The sequence below is a fragment of the Cygnus atratus genome, chromosome 4, assembly GCF_013377495.2.
Source record: "Cygnus atratus isolate AKBS03 ecotype Queensland, Australia chromosome 4, CAtr_DNAZoo_HiC_assembly, whole genome shotgun sequence".
In the NCBI taxonomy this organism is placed as follows: Eukaryota; Metazoa; Chordata; class Aves; order Anseriformes; family Anatidae; genus Cygnus; species Cygnus atratus.
The window spans coordinates 66,390,820-66,418,474 of NC_066365.1; the positions used below are offsets into that span (position 1 = coordinate 66,390,820).

The 27,655-nt window shown below is 37.5% G+C and overlaps 1 protein-coding gene and 1 long non-coding RNA gene across 14 annotated transcripts in view; one reads left to right on the forward strand and one right to left on the reverse strand.

Moving 5' to 3' along the window:
* The window catches only part of LOC118248367 (uncharacterized), a 37,790-nt gene extending 13,181 nt beyond the window's left edge, over window positions 1-24,609 (forward strand). Inside the window, exons 2-5 of one of the 3 annotated variants that reach the window (XR_004778730.2) lie at window positions 12,356-12,404; window positions 15,029-15,195; window positions 15,700-15,806; window positions 21,546-24,609. This is a non-coding gene — a long non-coding RNA (uncharacterized LOC118248367). Of the gene's footprint in view, window positions 1-12,355; window positions 12,405-12,576; window positions 12,792-15,028; window positions 15,196-15,699; window positions 15,807-21,545 lie in introns of those variants that run through there. The other 2 variants (XR_004778729.2, XR_007708214.1) reach the window with 2 other exon arrangements.
* Window positions 1-27,655, reverse strand: part of ABLIM2 (actin binding LIM protein family member 2) — a 139,816-nt gene that overhangs the window by 39,391 nt on the left and 72,770 nt on the right. For 8 of the 11 annotated variants that reach the window (XM_035547241.2, XM_035547238.2, XM_035547234.2 and 5 more), the window contains exons 7-10: window positions 15,693-15,780; window positions 12,339-12,397; window positions 9,066-9,143; window positions 4,182-4,328 (exon numbers count right to left, since the gene is read on the reverse strand). In XM_035547241.2, the coding sequence (XP_035403134.1) occupies window positions 4,182-4,328; window positions 9,066-9,143; window positions 12,339-12,397; window positions 15,693-15,780 (372 nt within the window). The remainder of the gene's footprint in view (window positions 1-4,181; window positions 4,329-9,065; window positions 9,144-12,338; window positions 12,398-15,692; window positions 15,781-27,655) is intronic. The other 3 variants (XM_035547244.2, XM_035547242.2, XM_050710415.1) reach the window with 1 other exon arrangement.

A 27,655-nucleotide genomic window follows, 5' to 3' on the forward strand; every position in this document is an offset into this window, starting at 1 on the left:
CTGCAAAAAGAGTTACACGGCAGTATAGCCACATCCCTGGAAAGTCTTGGGGTGATATTTTCATACCGTATGAGTGTTATCTAATGTTCTTTGAAGTTCCATTTGTATGGCACAGTGAATATTTTTTTCTGATAAAACCCTCTCGAACAAAACTGGTGACAATTTTGCAGAGGATGATGCCTAAGCACCTGATCATAGACTATTTAGAGAAAGACGGGAAACAGCAAAGCTGGATAACCTGGGATAATTTGTATGACATAGGTAACAGCAGCACTGACCTCCATACTAGTGCCACTTCTGGAATTAAACAGCATGACAACTAGCTAACTGATAGCTAATTGAAAGGAAATTATTGTAATCTTCCACAACACCAAGAGTTCATATTGATTATTTCAGACCTTACCTTTTGCGTACTTTTGGTCTCTGTAACGAACAGTCAATCAAGTTCATGAAATCCAATATTAAATAAAGCATGTTTTTATTTTTAAAGTATCAAATAAATTACATTTTGATTGGTTAAATTCTCTGCTTAGCCAATGATCATAGCAACAGCTGGTGATTTGTAATCTTTAATGGAAATTTCCAGTTCTTCTCTACTACCCAAATTCTGCAATACAGTTCTTTTTACATATAATTGGAATAATGGAGAAATGAGCCAGGCCTGTGATATTTAATTGAGTTGATATCTGGGAAGTTATGTGAAATGCTTTCACTGCCTGTAATAAGGTGATACTTCTTGAAACAATGACAGGCTTTTATCATTAATGTACATCAAGATACACTTAGACGTTCAGGTATGTGCACATGATTCAACAGTATACGTGTACAAATAGTATAAATAGTTTAACTGGCTGTGGAATAAAAAAATAAAACTAAATAAAAGAGAAAGCCATACCAAGCATTAATTCATGTCAACTCATGCTGGCAGCTTTAAATGTTAAAATAAATCCTGTTTCCCAATGGAATTTATTCAGTAGAGCTTGTAGAAGTGACCACAATACAACCTTTATTTTGGAAAGCTGAAACATGGATGACAGTGGAGATAGATGAATACAGATGACAATCCAGAAGCAGAGCACATATTCAACACAAGTAACACTGTTAAAAACAAATTATAAAACCCCATGCACTGCAGAGGCAGGAGGCAAACCCCACATTTCAGACGCTGCTGGTTATCAGTATGACCAGGTTTATGCATCACAAAATGGGTCAGAACAGGAGAACAAAGGCACTGGGGATTACCTCAGTAGGTGTTGGAGAGAGCAACTGAGGTGACTGCAAACAGCAACACACAACAAATTAGTGATACAAAGTCATGCATGATGTTACTTGTGAGAAGAACTACTCTTAAAACATCAATATCCATGTATAACACATGATATAGTTAAGAAAAATAACTGTCAGGTAAGTTAGAATAATTTTTTTATTTTTCTTTGTTTTTAAACAAGGTAAGAAGGAATAAGTTATAAATCCTTTCATATACAGCTGTTGTTGATTTCATTAGTACAAAATCCTGTGGCCTGGTGAGGCCAGACCTGTACCACAGAGTACTGTTAGTAGAAAACCCACACTTAAAGCAGCTGCCTGAAGCACTACCAAAATCTGGATTATAATTTTGTTGCTCAGAGCTAGCTGCTTTAAGGGAAACAAAAATTCCTGTACTATTTTATTTTTAATTAAACGTCATGTAATTTGATAATTTACTGTTCACTCATTTTCCTTTCAAAATTAGTGGGTTTTAAACTTAATTATCTGAGCACAACTCTACTGAAACTCCTGGAGCTGTACATATAGCCAGGATGCTGAAGTTTGAAAATCAGGATTTTTTTATTTATTTTTTTTTTTACCATCCCACAATCAAGGATGTAAAATATTTAGAGCATCACAAAAATGTGCACGTTGGATTGAGAGCACAGCCCCAAATGCTCTTCCTTGTCTAGGCATCTAGAAACCAGATCCTATTTTTTCTTTTTTAAGATATCACTGAGGTCTTACTGACACAAATAGCTACATCAACATAGACCTACCTAAGCAAGCTTTAATCTAGTGCTACAAATACGGGGGGAAGAACAAATGCAACATGAAACTCAGTGCATGCTTTAAAGCATGTCCATGAGTGAAGGCAGAAAACTGGCTGTAAAGTCTGTGTTAAGACTGGTATCTTAATTGTTATTGGTAAGTAATATATCTAGCTTAAAGCTTGCTCAAATATATCTGTATGCTAGCAACCATGGCTGAAGGGGTCATGCACTCCTGAGCCTCACTTGGGTCTTTGGAAGCAAGCAAGAAAACAGCTGTTTTGTAGGCAGGTTTTGGGCCGCTGGTCCCAAGTGAACCAATGTATCTCCTACTGCCCCAAGGGAAAAGGCCCTCTTTTATGATGTGGTGATTTTTATCATCGTATTTATCTTACGAAAAGGGCAATGACTCCAGCTGTCCTAATAAACTTTTCCTATAGCAGGATAACCACTGAGCTACACACTAAAGGCAGGTGCTATACACTAAAGGCAGCAATACCCTCTTTGATGGTTTTTTTTTTGTTTTTTTTTTTTGTTTTTTGTTTTTTTTTTTTAAGAGCTCAGCTGCAATTGCCTTCTATCCCACTCCTAAAATTGCAGTATTGAGGTTTACAAAGTTTGCAGCCGCTGGATCCCAGTCAAAACTGGGCTTCCGCCAAACCAGTCAGTTTCACTGCACCTCTGAGTGGCTGTCCCACCTCTGGCATCTCCAGCCTTTGAGTGACAGCCATGGGGTCAGATCACACCAGGGGTCCAGACAAAACCTCGTGCCTAGCTCAGCCACACAGACACTCCAGCAAAGGAGAGGAACTGCAGCATGTGCCAAGGACCTGCTGAAAGTGGATGGGAGAAACTCCCTCCAGCAGCAGCATAGATTTTTGGCAGGTGAGATGGTTTTATAACCATCTCCTTGAAGCACGTGCAATGACTGAGTCTTCAGAGGAGTTGGGCAGAAAGTTGCAGAGCATATGCACGTCTGTCAAATCTAGATGTCACCTCTGAAAGGTCAGATGTGAATGGGCAGTTGAGGAAGGACACAAACATTATCAGCACCCACAATTTTTGACATAGAAAGGAAGTGTTTACACTGTATAGGTTCAGGGTGAGGCAGCAGCTTTCAGTTTTATGAATTCAGAAACCATTAAATACCATTTAAACTCTTTACCAGATATAACCTTAATTTTTTTAGCACTCAGTATAATGGAGCTACTGTGGTTCAGCATTGTACAGGGAGGATTTGGAAGTGAGTCTGCAAGAACTAGTATGTACTGCACTTTACCTGAGAGTAGCACTGGAGACTTCAGTGGTACTGATTAAGCATAAAAGGCAATGGTGATAGCAAGACTGGGACTATTATAAATAGTACTGCTATTATTTCTAGTATTTATCTCTATCCATCCATTTACACCTATAGAGAAAAAAAGACTTCCATTCTAGACAGCATATAACTTACTAACATTTCTAGTATATCTGAGAGGTTTAATTTGCAAAAAGCATCTAAAATTATAAAATAAATTAGAAATTGAAACAAAAGGAAGGTATTATTAGGGAAGAAAAGCAAACTTGTATGACAGGAGTTATATACAAATATGCTTCACAAAAAAAAGTCAGAATTAATAAGATTATGTTAAATTAGATTTCATTACCACAAATTGTTTAACATTAGCTCTGCATATGAATAGATTGAAATGCATGTGTGACATGAGGATGAAATTTAGTAAGGGACAGTTGAAAGAAATTTGTGCATAGCAAAGTGATACCATTGTTGTGCTACCAAAATAACATAGTACACTTTAAAAAAAAAAATTATGAAAGACATTTGGCTTTGCTTCTGATTTTTGCATTATAATTAGCAATGGCTCGTGTTTCCATGTAGAACTCCTCTCATAGAAAAACATATTTTAATTACATGTCATCTGTTTAAAAAATGATCACAGAAAGCAATTCTTTAATTTCCATGAACTAAAAAGTGAAATGAAAGCCTCACTTGTATTTTTAGAAGGCTAAAATGCCTTGTGGGTGAATGGATGACATGACTCAATTAATTGAAGCTATAAGAGATATATATATTTTAATTCTGCACATTTTAGTGTTCAGCAACTTTTAATGATGCACATTAAATCTCAAATTCATATTAAAAAAAAAATACCCATGTTTCAGTACCTCCCCATAACTATGCCTGTCATCTGAAGAGTAACTGATATATGGAGAATAGGAGATCATATCTGGGCGGTCAATGTTATAGATGGCTTTATTTTTAGGAAGAGCAGCCAAATCCCTGTAGTCAAGAATTTCATCTCCAAGCTTTGCCTAAGAAAAGGAGGAAAGAAAGCAATGAGAATAAGAAAGAATATGATCAGGATACAATCAGAAAAGGACAGATATATATAGATAGAAAAGTCATCATCATAATTAAAGGCTTTTTCTTTGTGCAAATTTAAGTATCTTATATTTACTATACAATGCTAAATATTACTGTTGCTTTCTTATTAGATACTGGTGCTTTCTCCTTTTCTTTTTCACTCACATTTAGCTAATAGGAGTAGCATGGCACAATTCCAGTTCCCTTGGTTATATCCCGCTTACTGTTAGCTGCATAAAGAGACATGTGGGACAGATATTGAAGTCTTTCTCAGGCAAAACACCCTTCATTTTAAAGTGCTTTTGGTGTGCAGGGTTCCCCTACCACAAGCAGTAGTGAATAATCAAATGTGTATTTCCAACATATACTCTCCAGATGCTGACAAACATTAGTCAGGCCTTTAATTTTTTCCATTCAGCTGTATCCCACAACTTCACCTCCTTTCCTGACTATTTCTAAGTAGCCCTTAATTACAGGTCACAAACCAGCAGATGACGGATTTGCGCTGTGGTGGATCAGTTGGAAGATCACAGATGCCACTTAAGTAAAGTTCAAATCCTTTCAGGAGACTCACACAACCAACAGAGGAAAAAAGCTTGCTCTTTCCTAGCTGTTTCACTCTCCATTCTCCTCTTGCTATCCTTATTCCAAAAGCATGATTATCAAAAGCCACATTTTCACAGATTATCCTTAGGATAATGGTAACTTGCAGTAAAACTGTATCCAGCATGTATGTACTAGGCTTGTAGATATGATGACAAGCCAGCCACACTGAGAGGAGAAAAATGGGCAGCAAAATTGTCTAGTTCCCACCTCGGGCTTTACGGAATGATAAGTTCTTTGCTGGCAGCAAAATGATGACTGAATCTCACTTTTCTCTGAGAACTCACCGTTCTCAGTACGATCAGCTGTAAAACTGTAATAATGCTTTCCAAATGCAAAAGATATGAAAGTATCCAAGATTTATGTGTGTGGTGATTATCTCTTTACTCAGTATAAGATAAGAAAATTTCAATAGATTTTTCAGGGAAGTTTTCTTTTAATTATACAGAAGTTTAGCATGACAACTTTCATTTATCCCTTTTCCTAAAACAATGTATGAATTGTACAAACATAAGCAACATGGGAAGGGGGAAGATTTTTCTTAACTAAGAAAGTGGAATGAAGCCACCATAACCAACACATACTCTCATCTTCAAAACTAATGATAAAATGTTTTTTAATGAAATATTTGATTCTTAAAGATGACAGTGTCCTACAGATATCACTTTTCTTGCATCTTAAAGATAACAGAGGGTTCTACAGATATCACTTTTCTTGCATCTACTTCAAGAAGCTAAAGACCACTGAAAGAGCCCCTTAGTGAAAATAAATCCCTCCCTGCTGAGAAGCCGGTGGCAACCTCTGATGCAGGGACAGGTCATTCAAAGATCAGAAGCCTGTCTGGCAGGTCTGTTCTAGGAAAAATTTGGGCAGAACTGTAGCTTACAAGGAAGACCGGGGGGCTGTGATAATTTCTTTTTAAAGGTATCCAGGTTGTGCAGGTTATTCTAGTGAAAACAAAAAAGTTCAAAATTGGGAATATGTGAATTACAGTAATTTTAGCCCTTATCTCTCTGTGTAGAAGTGCAGTTTTGGATCCTCCCACAAAACTTCAAAAATATCAAGAGTAAAACTTACCTACTTACAAAATTCATGTCGCTCTAAATACCCAAACGTAGGAAAATTTGGATAAAAAAATGCCTTAGAGATACAGTTGCTTTCTAAACACTCCATTCTACAAGCATTCAGCCTACGTTTTCTATTTTATTTTTACCTACTTTCAAATACTTGAGTGGAATTTAAATATTCTAGAGATGACTCAAATTACAGCTAAGAGTCTTTAAGCCATTTTTTCAATAACTGGTATTTTGGATTCTGTTAAAAACATGCTTTAAGTTTAGAGTATCTTTTTCATTTGGACTATGTACTTCTACAATTGTATAATAACAAATATGTTTCTGTATGAAAATATAATGTGATTTATATTCCCAGTATAAGAATGTATAACACATTTTTGTAACCTAAACTAAACCTTCTGGTTAGATTTATCTTTGTAGGGAGCTCCTAAATCTACTTAGAATTTAGCTAAATATAAAAAAGGACTTCTACTTAAGCCCTATTTAATGGCGTGATTTAGAAATTTACTGATTTTTAAGTGGTATGCAGTGAGTCGGAAGGAATGTTTGCACTGGAGTAAATTTCAGTCTGGATATAGCTCAGCCATCACTGAAATTAATGGAAAGATGACTGTCAACTTCAAAGGGCATTAACCTATGCCCTCTCTCAGTGCAAGAATACACCACAGCCTGATATCAACAGAAGGAAAAAAAAAAGATATACAGTTTTAGTAAAGGCTCTGCATGAACCACACTCAGGTTTAGTTAAAACATGCGTTCTTACTCTTCCCTAGCTGACCAGTAAACCACGACCCAGAAGCACATCACCCATGAGATGGTTCAGAACAATCATGTCACTCAGACTTGACGGCTTTGAAAGAATAAGTACTACAGAATCATGGTTCCTAAGTTTTAACTGTTTCTCAAAATGCTCTTTTGTCAAACACAGTTCTTCAAAGAGTTCAACAGCTGTTAATGTACAGTTTCACTAATTGTTTTAATTACACAAATGCATGTTATTGCTGAAAGTGCCTGTCCTGCACGTGCTTTACACTCTGCTCTGCCTTCCCTCATCTCCGTTACCATTAGAAACATGGTAGACAGCTGGGTCTTTTTCATGGGTTATTTTCTAATAATAACAAAAAAGCTTTTCCTGGGTTATTCTTCTAGCTGAAAATAGTCTCAAATTTGACTGATCATACCTCTGTGTACCAACTAGCACCAAAGAGGAGACAGGAAGACAGGGCTGGAGAGGAACAGGACCATGTGTAAGAGGGACCTTCCTTTCAGTGGCAGCATGTATTTAGATTTGGCTAAAGCAATCATGAAAGGACCCGAGACAAATTTTGAGCATGTCTGTATGTCGTAACACTCCTGTAATAAAAAACAGATGCAAAAGATAGCCAAAGGATCGTTTGGATAATATAGAAGTCCAAAACCATGTTTTTGATTCTTCTTACTTTTCTGTTCATAAAAGCTGAAGTAGGATTTAATTGATCTCACGGCCTTCTGACAATTAAGCAGTCATATAAGAGACAGATATAGCAAGAACTTGCACACCTCTGGGAAATCTCTTTTGCGTAATTGGCTCATATTTGGTTAAGAACTTTATTCTTTCACAGCCCCAGATGCCTCTAAAAAAGTATATTACAGTAACAAGCATTAGAGTTGTATGCTAACTTAATGACATCCTTTGAAAAAACAGAAAAAGAAAATGGAGGTTTGTCCTTGACTGTTAACAACCTATGAAGCATATTTAAAGTGATAATCACAAACACCAAGAAAAACAGTACCATCTAACAGAAAAAATGTCATTAGAAATACATATATCTTAGAAGAATGCTTATGATTTATAAAAGCAATGAAGCAGCACATGGCTGGAGAGATAGAGACCATCTGGCCAAAGAAAATGTTTACGCGATAATAGTCTTGTACCACAATGAACTGTCTTCATAGCAGTCATGGCAATGACATTTTTTTAAGTGGGAATATACCCTGGTATGCAAAAGCATGGAGCTTTACTGGAAGGAGAACTCAGAAGCACTGATGGCCTTTTAGATAAGGGGCAATTCCTACACTAGCAGCTCATATAAAGGGTATATTGCTTTCAAAATTATTTTTGTTTGAAGAAAGAAGACAAGTTGGCTTCAAGGCACTGTTTCACTTGTCTCAGTGCAGTAAATAAAACTCCTTAACTTTAGTATAACAACCTCTCTGACAGTCAATCACATCTCCAGCAGTTTCCTCTGGTACTATTCAGTGAAAATGACTTACCTGTCTGAGGACAAAGAAATCTTTGACAGGACAAAGAATAGTCCTGAGAATACTGAAGACCTCACAGAGATGTTTATACAGATGCCACAATTCTGTATTTTTTTTTTCATTTATTGCTTACCAAGTGGTAGCCTTGAAACTTTGCTCATGAACAATATCTACAGCAATTATTACAACTAAGGTACACCTGGTACTGAAAAAAATACTCAGCAAATAAGCTTTTATCATATTTGTGCAGTTATTTTAAACTCTCTGAGCTTTCCAGAGCTAGCACTTATTAGACCAGAAACACATCAAAGGTGCCCTGAGGTTAGGGACTGGAATTTGTAGAGGCCTGAATCCTGTAATCATACACAAGTGTTTTCATAAGCAATCAGAGGCAGGCTCAAAGGCTTGATTTAGACGAGTAGTATTCAAATCTAAGCTTGTAATCTACCTGTGGGCTGTACTGTTTACTTAAACTTTTCTTTTTAGAAAGCATTGTGGTATTTTGCTTGCTGCGGTACAAAACAGTTCTAGTGGTAATGTAAGTGCTATAAATACACCACAAAAAATAACAAGAAACTGCCAGAAGTCTGTTATGGTAAAGGCAGTATTCAAACATTTTAAACATGAGTAAGTAAATTCCATTTTAGAGGAATCACCAACTATAGTGGTTTGGATACATTAACTTTACATACATGTTAAACTGTAAGAGGAAGTATGGGCTTTTTTCCCGATCTCACGGAATGCATTTCACAGTAAAATACTTACATAGATCACACGGCTTGGGGAACCTGATGTACTTGAAGCAGGTACAGAAATAATACTCTCAGAGGAAGTCCTTGTTTCCTATGGCAGGAGAAGATATGTGAAACAGAGGAAATAGGAAGACAGGACAGAGACATTTCTTTTAATTTAACGTTTACCACTTAAAAATGGCATATTTAGCTAAAAATGTACAGGCGTATCAAAAACTTGCAAAAAAAATGTACTTAATCCAATTGATAATTTTGAAAATGCGAAATGATTTTACATACAACTTGCTCTCCTCTCTTCCTTTCAGAAGAGAATGGCCTGGGGCATTCCTGGGCTACCAGGACAGCCTTTGGACACTATCAGAGACATTACAGGAGCACTGCATCTGGGGTCACAAGATGATTTGTTTGCAGTATTTTTACTCTATGGTTGTAATGTCAAACCAATTCACATTGCTACTGGAACGTGTCATGGCACTGTGTCATTCACTCAGAGCAAACAGCATGACATCCTGCAGAACATCCTGAATCAGATAACCAATAGGTTAGCTTTGCCCTCTCCAGTTGTAAGAGATTCATTTCAATATTCAGCTAGCTTTTTTCTGTTTTCAATCATTCTGGCATTCAGTGACAGATCATTATTGCTTTTGGTAGATTCCTTTATGATGATAAATATAATTGCTGATAAGTAACAAAGGGTTGTGAGAAACAATGATACTAACAATGAGTGAACAGACCTGACATTCTTAACTGAAGTTTAAACAAATCTTACTAAGAGTTTTATACCCTATTTTTACCCAGATATGTTAATTTATCATAAAATATTTTTTCCCATCTATCTAAAACTGTCCCTGACTGCAAAAAGTAAGAATTTTGCCATTTGTTAAGAATGACTGTTATTTCCTATTTCACCAAATGCAGACACTTCTTATCTGGAGGTTACAACTGCTCAAACCCTTTTAGCATTATTAAGCTGTCAGGTGAAGGTGGCACCCTTCCTACTACTTGTCTTTTCTTGAAATACTTGCTAGCTTTTAGAAGTGATACATGAATATACCTTAACTCAGAAGTGTCTGTCTGGCAGGTATTAACACAATCTGAAGAAAGGCCCATATTATTCAATTTGTTGGCAGAGAACCATAAAACAAATGTTTAACACAGCAATCCCTTACCAAGTAGCGAAACAATGATCACTTCATAACATAGCATTTACAGAGAGGGGTGGAACATTATTTGTAATTGTTAAATGTTTTCACATGGAACAGAAAACTCTTTAATTATGAAGTAGCAAGAAAGAATGGCTAAAAGTAAAAATTCCATAAATCATACAAATATATCTATATATCTATATATTCTTCATCACTTTGATGAACTTTGATTTCTTCTGCCATTTCCAGCTTTATCTCTTCTGTTTACCCATTCTTCCAAAATTTTTCTTTTTGCTGTCACACTTTTTCACTTCTTCTTCCCTTCTACTCCATCTCCAAAGTTTTGTAGTGTGCTGCTACTTACTCCTCCTACCTTTGTTACCTACTTTAGTTACATGCTGTGCTTATATTTGTATAAATACATAGAGAGATGACTTTTTAGAAACAACACTCTTCACAGATTGACCAGAAGACTGCTCAACCAGTATATCCTATTCCCAGCTTTACTAGATATACTGAAAAGCCCCTTACTACCTAATTTGAAAAAGCATCCTTTCTTCTTCTTTTTTGTTTGTTTCATTAATGAATGTAATGATCAGGAAAAAAAAAAAAAGAAAAGAAAGAAGAGAGGAAAACCCCCCAAAAAAGGAAAAATGACTAGGCTTGGAAAAACTCCTTGAGTTTCATTCTGGTTTTTATTTGTACTTAGGCAAGACTCCCGCTGACTTTCAGATACAGATATCTTCCTCTGCTGGGGAAAGGGCAGACTCCCAGCACTCAGGAGAGATGTGTCATGAATGACATGTGTCAGCCTCTACACAATATATTACAAGCATGCTTTCTTTTCCTTGGTGGGGAAGAGACAGCCAGTATGAACCCCGTACAATAGTATCCACTGTCTGTCTTTGAAGGAGATAAAAAAAAAAAAAGGACTACTACACTTTCAATAAAGTACATTGGGTTTTAGTCCTGCAATTTCAGTTACTCAGTCAGAATAAAATCCTTAGGAAGCCTGAAATGCTGCATAATGCTATTAGACTTAATCAGCAGCACTTATTAAACTGAAATATTTTGACAATACACCTTTTTTTTTTTTAAATATATATATATATATATACTGAAACACCACTTACTTGGTATTCAGAGCCTGCCACAGAATGCCGGAGCAATCACTTCCCTAACACATGGGTACAAAAACTACAGCCAAGATCCTTCAGGGTAAGGCCCAAAAAAGATTTTTTCAAAACTGTAATTTAGTCAAAGTTGCACTTGCTAACACACCAGATTTGTAAACACTCTTTTTATAGCTGCTGCCTCCTGTTCTGACTTGTCCCATGTGACTTGTGTCCAAGCCTTCATGAATCAAAGCAAGGCTTTTTTGAACAGGATACCAAGGATACCACTTGGAGCATCAGAGAAAAGCAGAACTGAAAAGCTCCATAGTTGGCCTCTGCATTAAATGAGATAGCTGCATCTCAGTCCCACCACTTCAGAGAGATCATTTCCCCAGCTACAGATTAATTCTTCATTTCCTAAGGGCAGCTTATTCATCTGCTAACCTTGTAATTATTAAAGTTGCCAGAACAACCCCCTCTTCCCTTTGCACACAGACAGATGCACAAATCATCCAACTTAAGGAGGTGCTTCAAGCCAGAGATTAAATTAAGTTGTGGCTGGCTTGCCAACTTTTTACAAACAATAAAAAAGAAATTCCAAGGAGAATTGGTACTTTTTCTTTTTTTTTGTAAAAACAAATGAAGTGAAAGTCCTCTGATCTTTTAAATGCAGAGCCACATAAAAAGAGAAAAGGTCATGCACTGATTATATCGTAATCAGACAGAAGTTAAAAATTAACTTTATTTCTTCATATTTTCATATTTTTTCCTATTAAGCTTATATATATAACTCTTAGGTCAGGATTGTCCTTTAATCACTAGTAAAAGCAGAATATAAAACACTACTTTAACCAAATAGATTTCTGTCATTAAAGTTTAAAAATCCAGTAGTGAAAAAATTCCAAATCTTTCCCTCTACATCTATTACTACTACTACAAAAAAAAAAAAAAGAAAGAGGGATAGAGAATAAAATTTTAAAAGTGTAAAAATAAGTGTATGGAAGTGTAAAAATAAGGTATTTTTACCTTGTTTTTTTCTTCAGCCTTGGCAGCCTGTCTACAAACTGGATGCCAGATGGATGTACCTGGAGAGTAAGTTTAAAGTTTTGCTCAATTCAGTTACCAAATAAGAGGCTTTTATAAAATACAGCATGCTAACTGCTTTGACTGCCATCACAATTTTGTGGATAGTTTCAAAGCTAAAAATGACCACAACTCATTATCAGTAAAACTGACCACATACATTTTAAAGACTAGGTGCACTTCAGAAAGCTACATGGACTTCAATATGTGAAATTAACATCAAAACCTGTGTCCTAAGAAACATTATACGGGATCTCTGGAACTCCTCCAGCCCGACCTCCTGTTCACAGCAGATCACATTTCAGAAGGCAGCTCAGGGCTGTGCCCAGTTGGGTTCTGACCATCTCCAAGGATGGAGATCCACAGCACTCCTGGACAACATTTTCCACTCTCGTGGTAATTTTGTATTTCCTTATACGTACTCAGAATTTCCTGTTCTCTATTCTTGTAATAGGTTGGCCCAGGTCTTATTAAGGAGGACCTAGTGATGGAATATGGAATAGAATGTCATTGTGGCATTTAAAACTAGCTGAAAATCCAGTCTTCTTTTTTTTTTTTTCTAAATTCTTCACTGTACTGACTTTGCACTACATATTTGTGTCATATAAATTAAATATTAAAGAACTGCTTTAATTTAGGGGAATATCAGAAAATACACAAACAAACTAATTCTATACTGCATATATGTGTTGAATAGAGGACTACAAACTCCAGAGATATAAGTCAACAGAAGTGTGAAAAAGAAACCTAATGGTTTTGAATTTGTCAGAAAGAAAAAAAATCTTTTAAGAGTTCAACATAACATTCAGTATTCGTTGTGTTCAATATTCAGAGGAGTGGAATGTGTGTACCTATATAAAATAAAGAATTACACGCAAATTTTAATAGCAGAAAGGAACCTTTATGTTTATGCCAGGCTGACATAGGACAAGACACAAGCTAAAGCATTTCTCCACATAGATAAATAGTATCAGTGCACTGCAAGTTTTTTCTGAGTAACTGGGAAGTTGAGAATTTCTGTTATAAATGTTTAGTGTTTAGACTGGGTGGAGAGCACCAAGAGGATTTATAGGAAATGCTTTGTTTTCACAGCAGTTTGATAGTTTTCCAGGAGATAGTTTGATAGCAGTTTCACCAGTAGATTTTGGAAACAAGATAGAAACAGAAAGTCTATTTCCCAGAAGACAGATGGAGATCATCAGAATTCAATTCACAAGAATAATCCAGATGAACCCAGACTCAAGCAGTAAAAGATTATATGCAATTCCTGACTGGATAAATTAAGTTTAATAAGTCACTGAAGTTTTCTAGGGACTGAACCACTAAGAAATGGTTTTATAACACCTTCAAATTCAATGCTAATTTATGTTCCAATTATGAATGGGTCTGAGCTTGCCCACTGAAAGAGTTTGTCTCAAATGCCACATAATTTGATGTAAATCTTCCAAGTAGTTCTAAATAGTAATTAGATCAACTTTTTTGAATGACTTACTCCTGTCTGTGGTCACATGAAATAGGCTAGGAAACTTTTCATATAGAAGAAAAAGTCATTTCACCCCAAAGTCATCTGCTCGATGTCTATTGAAGACTCAATTTCTGCTAAGGAACATGCAACACCTAAGGGAACTTTACATGAGTTTATTAAGAGGATGAAGAACATGTTATAAACCCCTAGGATTTTTTTTTTAATTATCTAACTCATCAGGTCAGGCAGTTCAAATAACTAATCACAGATCTTTCACAAAGTTAACACTTAACAAAGTTAAGTTTTTCATTAAAGTTTCTAATGGAAACTCCTCTTTACATGAAGACAAAAAGTGTATGATAACAAGTTGGTAGGAATGTTTCATGTATCAGGAAATAAAGTGAATAAGATGGGTCCAAGTTAGTAGGACCAGAGCATAGTTTTTTAGCTATTGAACTGAAAATCTGGACAGAAATTAATATCCATCCTTACAACAAACTAAACTTAAAAGGATTCACTGCAAGGCAATTTCAGACAGTTTGAAATCTAGAAACAAACCTGCAGTTTGGCATCTTTTTTTAAAATATTGATTTCCCAGGGGGTTTTAGCATTGCTAAGCTACTTTGCAATTGGAAGAACCACAGCATTTTCTGGCTCCTGAGAGACAACGCATGAGCACGGGCAAGAATCATTATGTCCTTTAATGAGATAGTTCTTGTTGTAAACCAAAGTGACAATAAAATTGTCATTTTGAATAACGTACTAAATTCTAATTAGATCTTACTGAGACCACTGTTTTGTTTTAAATAAAGTCAAACTTTTCCAGCTTAAAGAATGATTTCTAAGTACTCTTCTAGAAAACTCTGGACAATTGCATAAGTTGTAATACAGACCTGGGCAAGCATGTGATTTTGGGATAATACACCAACCTTGCAGTTCCCACATCCTACTGAGTTCCTCTTCTCTATTTTGTTTTGAAAACATAGGCCCAGTCAAAAACGTAGGCAAAAGCCTTCATTTTCTCTGGTGACCAACCCTATATTTAACTGTGTATACAGCTTTTCTCTTTGATCAATTTAGTACAGCTAAAATTTGCTACATCTGAAACACAGATTTTAGCTTATATCTATGTTAAATATTATTATTATTATTATTGAATAAATTACAGATCAAGTCATTCCTATTACCACTGAAATTCCCTGACAAGAAACACTGAATTTTTTCTGTGCAAGCTCATGGCTGTCTCCAGTACAGACACTGTCTGATATAGGCTTCAGATCCATGGCATCATCATCACCATTCTCTGAGGGTAATTAGGCCTGACTAAGAACTCAGGTAAGGTTCTATAGACTTTCTCCTTGTATGTAAATGGACAGTAGGTACAGAATCGGTGTTACATCAGGAATGGTAGCTTTAGGAAACCTCCTGTCCTGCATGTGTGTTAACTTTCATGTGGAAGTCTTATCACTGCAGAAAAGCACATTTTCTAGTAAATGGAAATGTTCATAATCTTCACTGTCAAGCACTTCCATCTGCATGAAAAAAAAAACTGCTACCGCTCATTCTTCATGTGATTCCCACTTGCTCTGTGATTTAAATCAAGAGAGAAGTAATAGTGAATAAGAATAAATAAGTTTTGTTGCTGTTGTTGTTTTTGCTTTTCCTTAGCCTACATATTGCATTCTCCACTTTCTTTGGTAGTTATGAAGTAAGAATATGCACAATAAAGCTCAGCCACGTGAGCAGGTATGGGCAAGAGGGCATGCTGTCTGGTGTAACTGTTCTATTTCTTTCCTTTTTTTTTTGTTTGTTTGCTTGTTTGTTTATTTTACCTTGAAGATACATTTCTTCTCCTTCTGCAAACATCTGACTGCACCTGACACATCGTGCGCAAGTTGGGTGATAATGTTTTTCTCCTGCCTGTTTGGGAAAAAATGTACAGTTGAGTAAGTATACTGACCAGTTTTGCAGTTTCATTATGAGAAGGGTTTTTCTTTCATCATCTAGAATATGTTTAATTACAGTAAATTAGTTAGTAGAGTTAATTAGTTCAACAAACTTCTAGAGTCACAATGCTTATTTTTGATTTTTGATTATAGACACTTTACTTTATAAAATGAAATTGTGGTTTTCCCTACACACATACACAAAAAAAGTAAAAAAAGTTAACACGCACTAGTTAAGTTTGTGAATTTATGAAACAAAAACAATGCAATATAGAGAACACATTTTCCTGTAAACAATCATACTGTGCATCAAATGCAAGGTAGCTTAGGACTTACCAGCACAAGGCAGGTGGGAGGTCATAACCTTGAGCATGGATTTGCAATTCATTGTACGCTCCTCGCAACCCCCCTACACATAAACTCTTAATGCTTATCAAGAACCATCTTCTGCAGGGAATGTTTGTATCTGCTTTGAAAGTGAAGTGTCTTGCAGGTAACAGGTACTGAAGTTCATCCATGAGGGATGTGTGGCTGGGCAATAGCACTGTGAGTTCAGAGCTTACACTTCCAGGTACTGTGTACTAACTTCCTCACATAGAGAAGCCAGGAGCTTTGCCAAGTAATCTTTGTAATTTAATATCACTGTTTTCATTTATTGGAATGAGAACAGAAATTTGCTCAGAAAAGGTTAGTAGGTCATCAATTTTCATAAGTTTCAATTTCCAATTATCTTATAACCCCATTAATTTCAACTGTTTCACCACTCATTTCAGTGTGTTTTTCAAGAGGAGACATCGAAAAAAAAAAAAAAAAAGAAGAACAGGAACAAGAGATTTATGCAGCAAACGTTTTGGTAGCTTGGTAACTTTTTGGCCAAAAAAAGCTTGGTAGCTTTGTTAACTTTTTGGCCAAAATTCAGTTGTGTGGTCAACTGTGGGCAAACTTGTTAGCTCTGGTTCCTGTTGGCAAGGACAGCAGCAACACACGGCAATGAGCCAGTGACAAAAATAGCATCCAGGGAGTTGTGCTCTTCTGAGTAAGCAAAGTGGGCAAGTGACATCCCTTGCTCCCCCATCTCGCCAAATGTACCTCCTGAACCATCTTTCAGATGACACTCACAAAACAGAAATGTTAAAACAATGAAGTGTGAAGCATTCTCCCTGCACTGCTGTGTGTACACATACACGTAACAATAGAATGGTTTAGGTTGGAAGAGACCTCTGAAGGTCAACTGGTCCAGCTCCTGTGCTCAAGCATGGTCACCTAGAGCAGGTTGCTCAGGCCTGCGTCCAGGTAGCTTTTGAATATCTCCAAACAGGGAGATTCCACAAACTCTATGGGCACCTCATGCCAGTGCTCGGTCACCTGCACAGAAAATAAATACTTTCTGATGTTTAGAGGGAACCTCTTGTGTTCCTGTTTGTGCCCATTGCTTCATGTCCTAGCACCAGGCACCAATGAAAATAGCCTTGCTTTGTCCCCACTATACCCTCCTTTCAGGTATACAACCGTCTATTCACAGTTCTCACCCACAACTCATGTGGTCCCTACATATAACAGATCCGTGTTAGGTTCCACAACCCAAAGCCAGCTCTTGTATGTGCTCCCAGCAGCCCTTGTTCTTCAAAACCCCTATGGAACCAAAAGCCAGATCTTGTCATCTTCTCCCTCTTTGACCCTGCATTATTCTGCGTGCAACAGAATGGCTCATGGTTTTGGGTTTGAGGTCAATGTGGCTTCCGTTATGAAAAAAAAAAAAAAAAAAAGAGAGAGACCAAGTAATTCTAAAGCTGAGTCTGACTCCAACAGAAGTTCTCCTTGAGTTAAAAATATGAAAATTTAGTCTATGTTGAATGTTTCAGAGCCTGTTAACCTGGAGATGGTTGAAAGGGCTACTAGGATTCTGTGTACATTTAACAAATTACTATCAAGTATTGTCCCACCATCTTCACCATGTAAATATGCTCTCAAAGCATTACACCTTCTGTTAATCTAGAAATTTTACACTATTACTACAGGGATGGCTTATCAATCTTTTTCATTGAATGAATGTCAAAGCCTCCAGGGGTTTTTGTGCTGAAGAACATTACCTGGGTCTGGGGACTATTTTGCCATTTGCAATTTGAAATATGGGAGCATAATTTAGGTTAAAAAATCTCGTTTCTACTTCATAGAACCACAGAATCATAGAATGGTTTGAGTTGGAAGGGGCCTTAAAGATCCTCTAGTTCCAGGCCTCCTGCCATGGGCAGGAACACCTTCCACTAGACCAACTTGCTCAAACTTAACCAATGTAAACTTCATGCACACCTGAAAACTCGTTCCTATTTTTTAAACCATCAACAAGGAAGAGCAACGCATCACATCAGAATTACCATTTTGAAAACAGCTTTGTTCTAGTTCACTTTTCTTTTTTATGATACCATTTGTGCAAACTGCTGAGTGATTTCTGCAACGTAAGGAATGGAAGTTGAACACTATTTACTATGTCTACACCTTAAGTTATCATGCCATTAAGTATCAGTATTGGGTTTAAACCTCAGAGGTTTAAAATTGCTTGCATGAATGCTGGTGTTTAGCCACAGAAGGGTATTAAACTATCACCAGATGAACTTAAATTTATAATATTAAGCTGGAAAGAAATATAATTTCCCCTGGAAAATTCATATCACACAAGCATTGCTAATGCAATGTATAACCTCAATAATTCAATTGCTTTGGCACAGCTGATATAATTCCCAGGCTAACACTACCTAAGGGAGTTCAATTACTACTTTGCTAAAATAAACTGTCAGAATACATTCTCATATAACCTGGATGCATCACAGAATAAAATATAGTTCCCCAAATATAACTACATAACCAAATACATCATTTTAATTCACTCTATACAGAAAGTAATACTGACTAGCTGTAGAATGTCAGAGAGACCTCTTTTTATGAAAAATACAACAGAAAAATAAGGGAAGAAAGGTGCAGTGATCCATCTGCTGATGCTCACATCTGAATAATTCCAGTTGATTTTGTATCATTACCTATGAATTAAAATAGGACATACTCAAACTTTTCATATAACTCTTAGTGCTGACATTGTTTTTTGCTTCCCCTTTTACTAAATTTATTATACCCCTCTTCTAACCAAAGCACATAACACAAGACATGCCAGACTCTTTATCACTAAGTGTTTAAAACATCACACCATCTTTGTAAGTGAGAGGTGATAACTAAATCTGAGGTTACAAACTTCATGCAGGAATTAACTAATAATATTCCATAATAGGTTTATACAATTAGACTCATTAGATACCATGAATTGCATTTAGACCATGGGACCTGGGTGTGTTGGGTCTGAATGCAAACCATAACCTCATTTGGGTACTTGCCAAAAAGGCTTTCATTGGTGTCCCTCTTCAGGCTATTTCAGATGCTTCATCTCATAGATGAGCAATTGGTTCCAGCAGAACTCAGAAATTTTATAAGCTTAGGGCAGTAACTGTTTTATGTTTTCAATTTAGTTGTAATGATGGCCTTGTTATTTTTTATTTTCTTGGTTATATTGATGTGAGGGAGTTTAATGCAGCTCAGATAATCATAGAGTTTCTTCTTTGCACAGCTTGAAAGATCAGTTTGACAGATTGTTGCCTCAGTGTTGCTTATTTAATAAAATATCTACACACACAGAGCACAGATGAAGCAACAACAATCTCTGGGAGATCTCTTATTGTTCAAGTGGTAGATTATCATAGAATCATAGAATATCCCCAGTTGGAAGGGACCTCCAAGGATCATTGTGCCCAACTCCTGGCTCTGCACAGGACCACACAAAAATCTGCCCATATGTCTGAGAGCATTGTCCAAACACTTCTTGAACTCTGGCAGGCTCAGTACCGTGACCACTGCCCTGGGGAGCCTGTCCATGTGCCCAACCACCCTCTGGGTGCAGAACCTCTTCTTAACACCCAGCCTGACCTTCCCCTGTCCCAGCTCCATGCCATTCCCTCAGGGCCTGTCGCTGTCCCCAGAGAGCAGAGCTCAGCGCCTGCCCCTCCGCTCCCCTCATGAGGGAGCTGCAGGCCGCCACAAGGCCTCCCCTCAGCCTGCTCTGCTCTGGGCTGAACAAATCAAGGGGCCTTAGCCTCTCATCACACCCTTCTCCTCTAGACCTTTCACCATCTTTGTAGCCCTCCTTTGGACACTTTCAAATAGTTTTATGTCTTTATGCAGTGATGCCCCAAACTGCAGACAGTACTTGAGGTGAGGCCGCACCAGCACAGGGCAGAGTGGGACAATCCCTTCCCTCGACTGGCTGGCAGTGCTGTGCCTGTTACACCCCAGGGTAACGGTTGGCCCTTCTGGCTGCCAGGATACACTGCTGATTTATGTTTAACTTACCATCAACCAGAGCTCCCAGATCTGGGGGACTGCTCTCCATCCTCTCATCCCTCAGTCTATACATATATTAAGGGTTGCCCCTTCCCAGGCGTAGACTCCAGCACTTGCTCTTTTTAAACTTCATGTAGTTGTTGACTGCCCAGATCTCTAATTTGTCAAGATGTCTCTGCATGGCTTCTCTACCCCTGAGGGAGTCCACAGCTCCTCCCAATTTAGTATGGTCCATTACTTAGTATGCATTTCAGTCCTGCGTCCAATCATTTATAAAAACATTGAAGAGAACTGGCCCTAAAATGGAGCCCTGGAGAACCCCCCATTAGTGACTGGCCGCTAGCCTGATGTAACCCTATTTACTGTAACCATTTAACCATTTGAGTTCCTTCTCAGTATCCTACATGTCCTTCAAGACTGCACCTGGTCTTTGTGCCCAGGCATTTGGATGTGAAGAAAGTATTATTATGCAGATCAATTTAAAGAATAATTCGTAACTGAGACTTCCTCAAACCTGAATAGCAAAGTGTGTCCTGAGCAACACAATACAGTACCAACAATTTAATTTCCTTTCAAGTGACTACACCAGCTTTCCACAATCACTGAGTCAAAGTCTTGGTATGCAATTTAAAGATGGAATCAAAACAGTCCTTAAACTCTGAGGAAAAAAAGTGTTATGAATTACTTCGTTCTTCTTAGGTATGAAGGAATGCGTCCTATGGTAATTCTCTTCTGTGCAGTAGGCACAGTATTCTGGATGGCATCAACATAAGAAATGTTCTCACACTGGATAAAGACCACTGACAACTATCCACACTCTCCACTCAAAACACTGCAGTTACTGTCCATCCCACAGCACATCAACAAGCAAACCCAAGTTTCACTAGGAACAGAAGTCTCTGGAAAAAAAAAAAAAAGCGTGTACAACTGCGCTTACTTACTTCCCATACCTTTAGGGACTGAACTAGATAAAAAATAAATTTTATGTGATAAGCGTGAATCACATAATTTAAAGCACAATTTGAAGACAATAAGGGGAGTAATCCTAGTGTCTGTAGGGAACCGAGAACAGCATGAACATCATGCCTGGGAAACATACGATATAATTTGTACCAGGAAGAACAACCTAAACTACTAAAAGTTGGGTTCTAAATTAGCTGTCATCTCTCAGGGAAAAGATATTACATTATCATAGACAGCTCAGTGAAAACCTCTGCGATGGCTGCAATAATTGATGAAGTGGTAAAATATATAAAAGAATGTATGTACAGTAATTGAAACTATCACAACGACATTGCTATTTTGGCCTCTCGTGCCATTATTGGAAGTGTGACAGATGTCATTTTTTTACTGCAGGTGATGAGCAATAGCTGCTTGTGGATTGACACTCGAGGGACTAAACCAGAGTGGCCTAGAGCTCAAAGAGTGAACTAAGTACCAGAAAGAAGACTCAAGATTTCTGATGACTCTCTCACAAGTGAAGAATAAGTACATACCATCTCACTGCATTATTGACTTAGTAAAGTTGTCTGTAAAGGAAAGACAGAAAGTAGACAAAATCTTTTAATGTGTTAATTAATTAAACTTGTAACTACTTGGTTGCTGTCCTTATAATGAATTTTTTCAGTGAAATTCCTCCTTTAAAACAACAACAACAACAACAAAATATATCTCATTATCAAAATTCACAATAGTAACTGACCTCTTTTACTACTGGGAGTAATGAGCTCATGTAAATGGAAAAAAAAAATGTTAGACTGCGGCAGTCTCATCTACTGATACGGGTCTGAATCCTGTCATCCTCATACTCTAAAATGTTCAGATGAGGTCCTGATTGCACCCTATTCTGGGCAAAGATAATGGAAATCAGCCTGCAAAACACTGAACCTGCTGTTATGCTAACGCATGTTGTAGTTGTGAGAACCAGAAACAAAGTCAACAAAAGATTCATATAAAGGATTCTTCATTACAGTCCTTTTTCCATGGTACAAACAGAGTCGGGTCATCACCAAAAAACCACCTGTTCAAGCAAAGGGAAACAGAATAAAGCACAAAAATACCAACAAACAACACCTTTGCATCAGGTAGCTTCTCACGCTGAGAAGTATGAAAGCTTTCATTAACACGTACGGCTTGACACCTGCTATCTGCTTAATTGGGAGTTTATTTAGGTAATGTAGCGATGAACAGAAATTTAAAATTTCACTTAGAAAATAATTTTTTCTCTTTTCTATACTTAGTCTCCAATTTTCTTAATATTTTCCATTAACGCGGACTACATTAAAGGTCACTGAGACTTCTGCAGTTACACTTTGTAATTCAGCTAATAGCAAAAACATCATTCAGTTTAAAGACAGGAAGCGCAACACAGAATAATTGAACAATTCAGGTTGGAACAGACCTCTAATGCAACCTCCGTCTCAAAGCAGTGTTGATGCTCAATTCAGACTGTTCTGCTCAAGAATTTGTCCAGTCAGGTTTTGAACACCTTCGAGGATGGATACTGTACAGCCAGTAGCAGTGGCAGCCTGCTCCAATGCTAAGTTATCCTTGCAGTTATTATTTTTTTGCTTTTTATCTAGTGAGAACTTCCCCTCTTTCAATTTACGATAATTGTTTCCCGTTCTCCCACCATGAACCTCTGTAAGGAGCTTGTCTCCACATTCTTGAGGATCTCATCATAGCTATGGGAATGCTTGAGGTCAAGCATGCCCTCAAGTCATCTCTTTTCTCCAGGCTGAACAAACCATCTCCCTAAGCCTCAACTCACAGGAGGTGTGCTCCAGACTCCCAGATATCATTGTGGCCCTTCACTGAACTCATTTCAGCTATTCAGTGTCTTTTGGTATGGGAGGGCACAGAACTGAATGCAGTATTCTAGATGTGGGCTAGCAAATGCTGAATGAAAGGGAGTATCTTCAGTCTACTGGGGGTGCTCCTGTTGAAACTGCTCTGTATGCTGTTGGTCTTAATTGCTGTCAGGGCACACTGCTCTCCGGTTTAGCCGATGGTCCACCAGGACCCCAGATACCTTATTTGTATTTCCAAGCACAGATAAATTAATACAAGACAAAAGAATAAATCAAGATGTGCTTCATTGTACATCACACTGAATTAGAACATAAAATCAAGATATAGCTCTTTGATAAATGAATTCACTACTGTTTTCAACTTATCTCCATGGATTCATATAAGTCGAACTGGGGAGAAAAGCAACATCTTAACACTCGGTAAAGGAAGATCATTATCTATCGTTTTAAGTTCAGCATTAAGAAATATCTACCTTCACTTAGAATTTTTACAGAGCACGCAAATTAAAAAGCTAAACTCCTTTAATTGATATTTAATTCATCTTGTTTATACTTCCTTGTTCATTCCTAAAATGACTGTTTTTACTGGGAAATTAAATTATTATGTGAATGAACTATTTTTTTTTTCTTCAGGTGGTAGAAATGTACAGGAAACTGATAATGAAATACAGGTATAAAAAGGAACTTCAGATTTTTATCTTTATGAAATTCAATCAAGTTTTTAAATGAGATACAGCTTTTTAACGTTAATGAACCCAAACAGCCATTGCATTGATTTATAGAGGCAAATGTGTAATTTCTGTAAGTAAATGCAGTTCTCTGACTAGCTGAGCTAAATTTCTAGTTCCCGCTCCCAGAAATATACTACTTATTATTTAATTACAGACCGACCTAACAGCACAGAACTAGCCCAGAACATATTCCTACCTAGGTATTCCACCTACCAGGCTGAAATCAGGACTTTTTATTGCTTATTATTGTTGTTCTGTTTTTATCTCAAAAGTACCAGGGAGAGGGTGCACAGCACCGTGCCATCAACTGTTCAGTAGCCACACCCTAATAACTCTGCCATTGCATGTGATCATAGCAGCACAGTATGTGGACTATACTGTCTCTATAAACTGGAGTCTATGGGGCATTATCAAATAAGTGTGATGATGTTCAGAAAAATCAGATAACCACTGCTGCCCGCAGTATATTACTGTGCTGGGTTGCCAGCTTTAGGAGTAACCAGATAAAATCTCCATTCACATTTATAGCAAAGTCAGAACTTTGCATATTCTATAGAAGAAACTGAAACTTTAAACAGTAACAGGTGCATACAGTAATGGTTAAATTAGTAAAAAGCTGTCATGTCATCTACTGAGTATGAAGGGATAGGCAACATTAACAATGCAGAGATATTCAGCGAAATATCAATTGCTTATGTTATACAACAGTACTGAGGATAGAAAAATGTGACAGCCACAAGACAAAAAGAAAATTATGTGGAGGAAAACTTTTACTAATTCTCTTAGTCACAGTGCACCTGACTCACCACTGAGTCATTTCAACAGCGTGCCAGGGCAAGTGCACTGTTTTCAATGGGGTTTACACCAGTGTAAATGTTGTGTCATGTTTTGAATAAATTCTTCTCATCTTTCTTCTTATTGGATTCATTTATCTTCCCATTAGATGCCAATAAACAGTCATTTGAATTGTTCAGCACATGCATCTGCAGCATTACTTACAGCTCTAGCTCTCTCACATGTACGGCTATTTCATACCGTCTTGGTTCTGGCTCATCCCCCTGTACTTTGCAGAGCTTTGAGAATTCCCACCCACATTTGAGTCATTTTTACTGCCTCCCACACACTTTTTATTCTTCCAGGTATAAAATGCAGAATCGAATGTACCAACAGGGACATGTATCTCAGAATCATAGTAACTTACTATAGACTGGGTGCTCCAAAGTAGAAGTTTCTAATGCTTGGGTGTGGGGGGGAGGTTAATAATAATAATAAAAATAAATACTAAAGGGAATAATTAAGAAAAAGAAAGAATAGAAAAAGCTAAACACTGTTATAACTGTAATCTCATGCTGTGACACCTGCAAACAAGTTCTGACTCAGGAGCAATTTCATCCCTGCCGCAGTCAGGCAAAAGCTGAGAAAGGCCAACAGAGGAATTTTTCTACAGAACTTGGTATATGATCTTGTGAACCAAAAAGGTCAAACACGCCTAAAAATCACTAAATTTTGCACTCAGTTGCTTTTGTTATGCAATGAGTGATCTCTTGTCTTTTTCTACTTAGCTTTGCAATTTTTTCTTGCCACCCACTGACACTGGAAGAGCCTTCTGTTTTCCATTTGCTCAACAACCTCCTTCGTTTCTTTTCAACTTTCCTCTCCCACTCCTTCAAACCCACTTATGGGCCAAGACAAGCTGCAGCTGGCTCTCACTTCTGCCATCCCTTGACAGGGGAGAGAGAGCAAAGGAGGAGAAAGATGGCTTGCAGACATATTCCCCTTCCTTTTCAACTTTGCAGCTGTGGATTTCACCCACCCATTTCAGACAGGAAGAATGAAGCCACAACCAACACTGAACAGCCCTGGAGAGGCAGGATGATTTATCAAATGAAGCCAGCACAGCTCTTCTCATGTCGGTTGTGGTGATCGAGGCTGCAAACTTCTGAGGACAGAAGCTGTCTCTCATTATGTGCCTGAGTAAGGGCTGATATTTTGGATCCCCAGATTTAGCTGGGACCAGAAATGCCACTGTCATATACAGAATTGACATTAATAGTACTTCCTGGGAGTAGTAATGTGTTGCTTTCAGACTCATGAGCACATTTTTAGGTCAAAGTACAATTCACAAGTTCCTTTTTTGGGGTGAAAAAGAGATTTTAATTAAAAAAAAAAAAAGCCAAAGATTGGCAGGAGGAAGAAACTTAGAAATACAAGAAATAAGTCATATAGGCTGCTTTCCTGCTAATAGCAGATACGCGGAACCATTGTCACATGGGCCAGAGCATACTGGAGATGCTTTATCAACACAGGCACTTGTCACTAAGTGCACTTACCGCTACACCACTGTCATGGTTACAGGATAGAGCTGGAGGGAGGCTGTGTGCTGGTGACTGGATTGTGGCTGTGTTACAGAGAACAGCAGAGAAGCTGCCTAGCTGACCACAGTGTGCCCGAGGCATGAATCAGAAGAGAAACAGCGATAAGAGAAATTATGCAAAGTAATAGGATGAGGAACTGAAGATGTCCAAAATTTGCAACATCTCACACTGTCAAAATATTCAAATGCTGGCAAATAGTGCTAGATAATAATGCATCACCACAGCAACACTGCTCAGAAGGGCATTGTAACTGGCATACTGTATGCTGCTTGTATCTGAGGTACAGGGTGAATACTGAAGCCACTGCTTTGATGCAAAATGGTCTTAATTGATTGAGATATTCAAAACTAATTAATAATCTAATGTAATTAATTAATTATGGCAGTTTCAGTGAACTGATACTACATTTTTGCATAATGAAAAGCAGTGGACATCACTCACCTGCCTTTCAGGAGTCTAACCATGAGCCTGGAGTCTAACTATGCACTAGAACTCTATCACACACAAACCCACACAGGCAAAACTGCGCAGCAATGCTATCAGGGACCTTTTCCATGCATACAACAGGAATTCTTACAACAAAAGAAAGCATGCAATTGAAAAAAAATAAAATCTACCGTAGTAAGTTTTACCTCTGTATCAACCAATTTCCCTCATATTTTGAGCTTCTCATTTGTATTATTCAGAAATAGTTTGCAGAATTTCTTACTTTGGTAAAAATGTAGCAGGCTTAAACTGCTGAGAAATGCCACTGCTTGCACTTACTCAAGAACCCCCAAAAAATGACTTACAGGGTAAAATTCTGCAACCAGTTCCTTCTAATATATGCTAGTTTTTCTTGACATCTAAAGAGCTGTAAGTTTTTAACAGTTTGGTAATAAGTATAGATAAGAGTAGCTCTGTATCTCCTTCTGGAGGGAAGAGGCTGTTGAAAAAGGGAAAGGATGAGGGTGGGAGACAGATTAGATGAATGAACCTAAAACATTGTAATTGGGCTACAGAAAAGGCTAAAAACTAAGCTTAAAAATGTTTGCATTGCTATTTATATGCTTGTAGGTAATATTCCAATGATGGCAGTTTCAAAGCAAAAAGCCCAGGTCATCTCACCCAGTCAAGTTCAGATACAATGCACTGATGATTAACCTGCCTTTGCAAACCAGCAGCTCCCGACAAATGCAAGTGGCACCGAAACAGAGACGGTTCTCAAGCTGCAAAATGTCTTGCACCTTAGCAAACACTAGTCATTGAAAGTGCTAGTTAATGTTTCCTACCTTTGATGGTTTCCTTTGGCAAGAGCTAATGCTGATTTATTTAGATGTATCTTTTCCAACAGTTTTCCTTCTTCTCTCGTGATGGAGAAAACTGGCGTGCAGGACAATTTCTAAGTGAGGATCAGTACAGATACTTAGATCCTTTTGCTGCTCTGACAACCTTCTCAAGGCTGTCCATGCTACAGGAAATATTTTGTTCAAACAGACGGAGTCACATTTATTGCGTGCTTCAGTATTAATGCCTGTATTATAAGCTGCTGAAGTACCTTTCACACATCA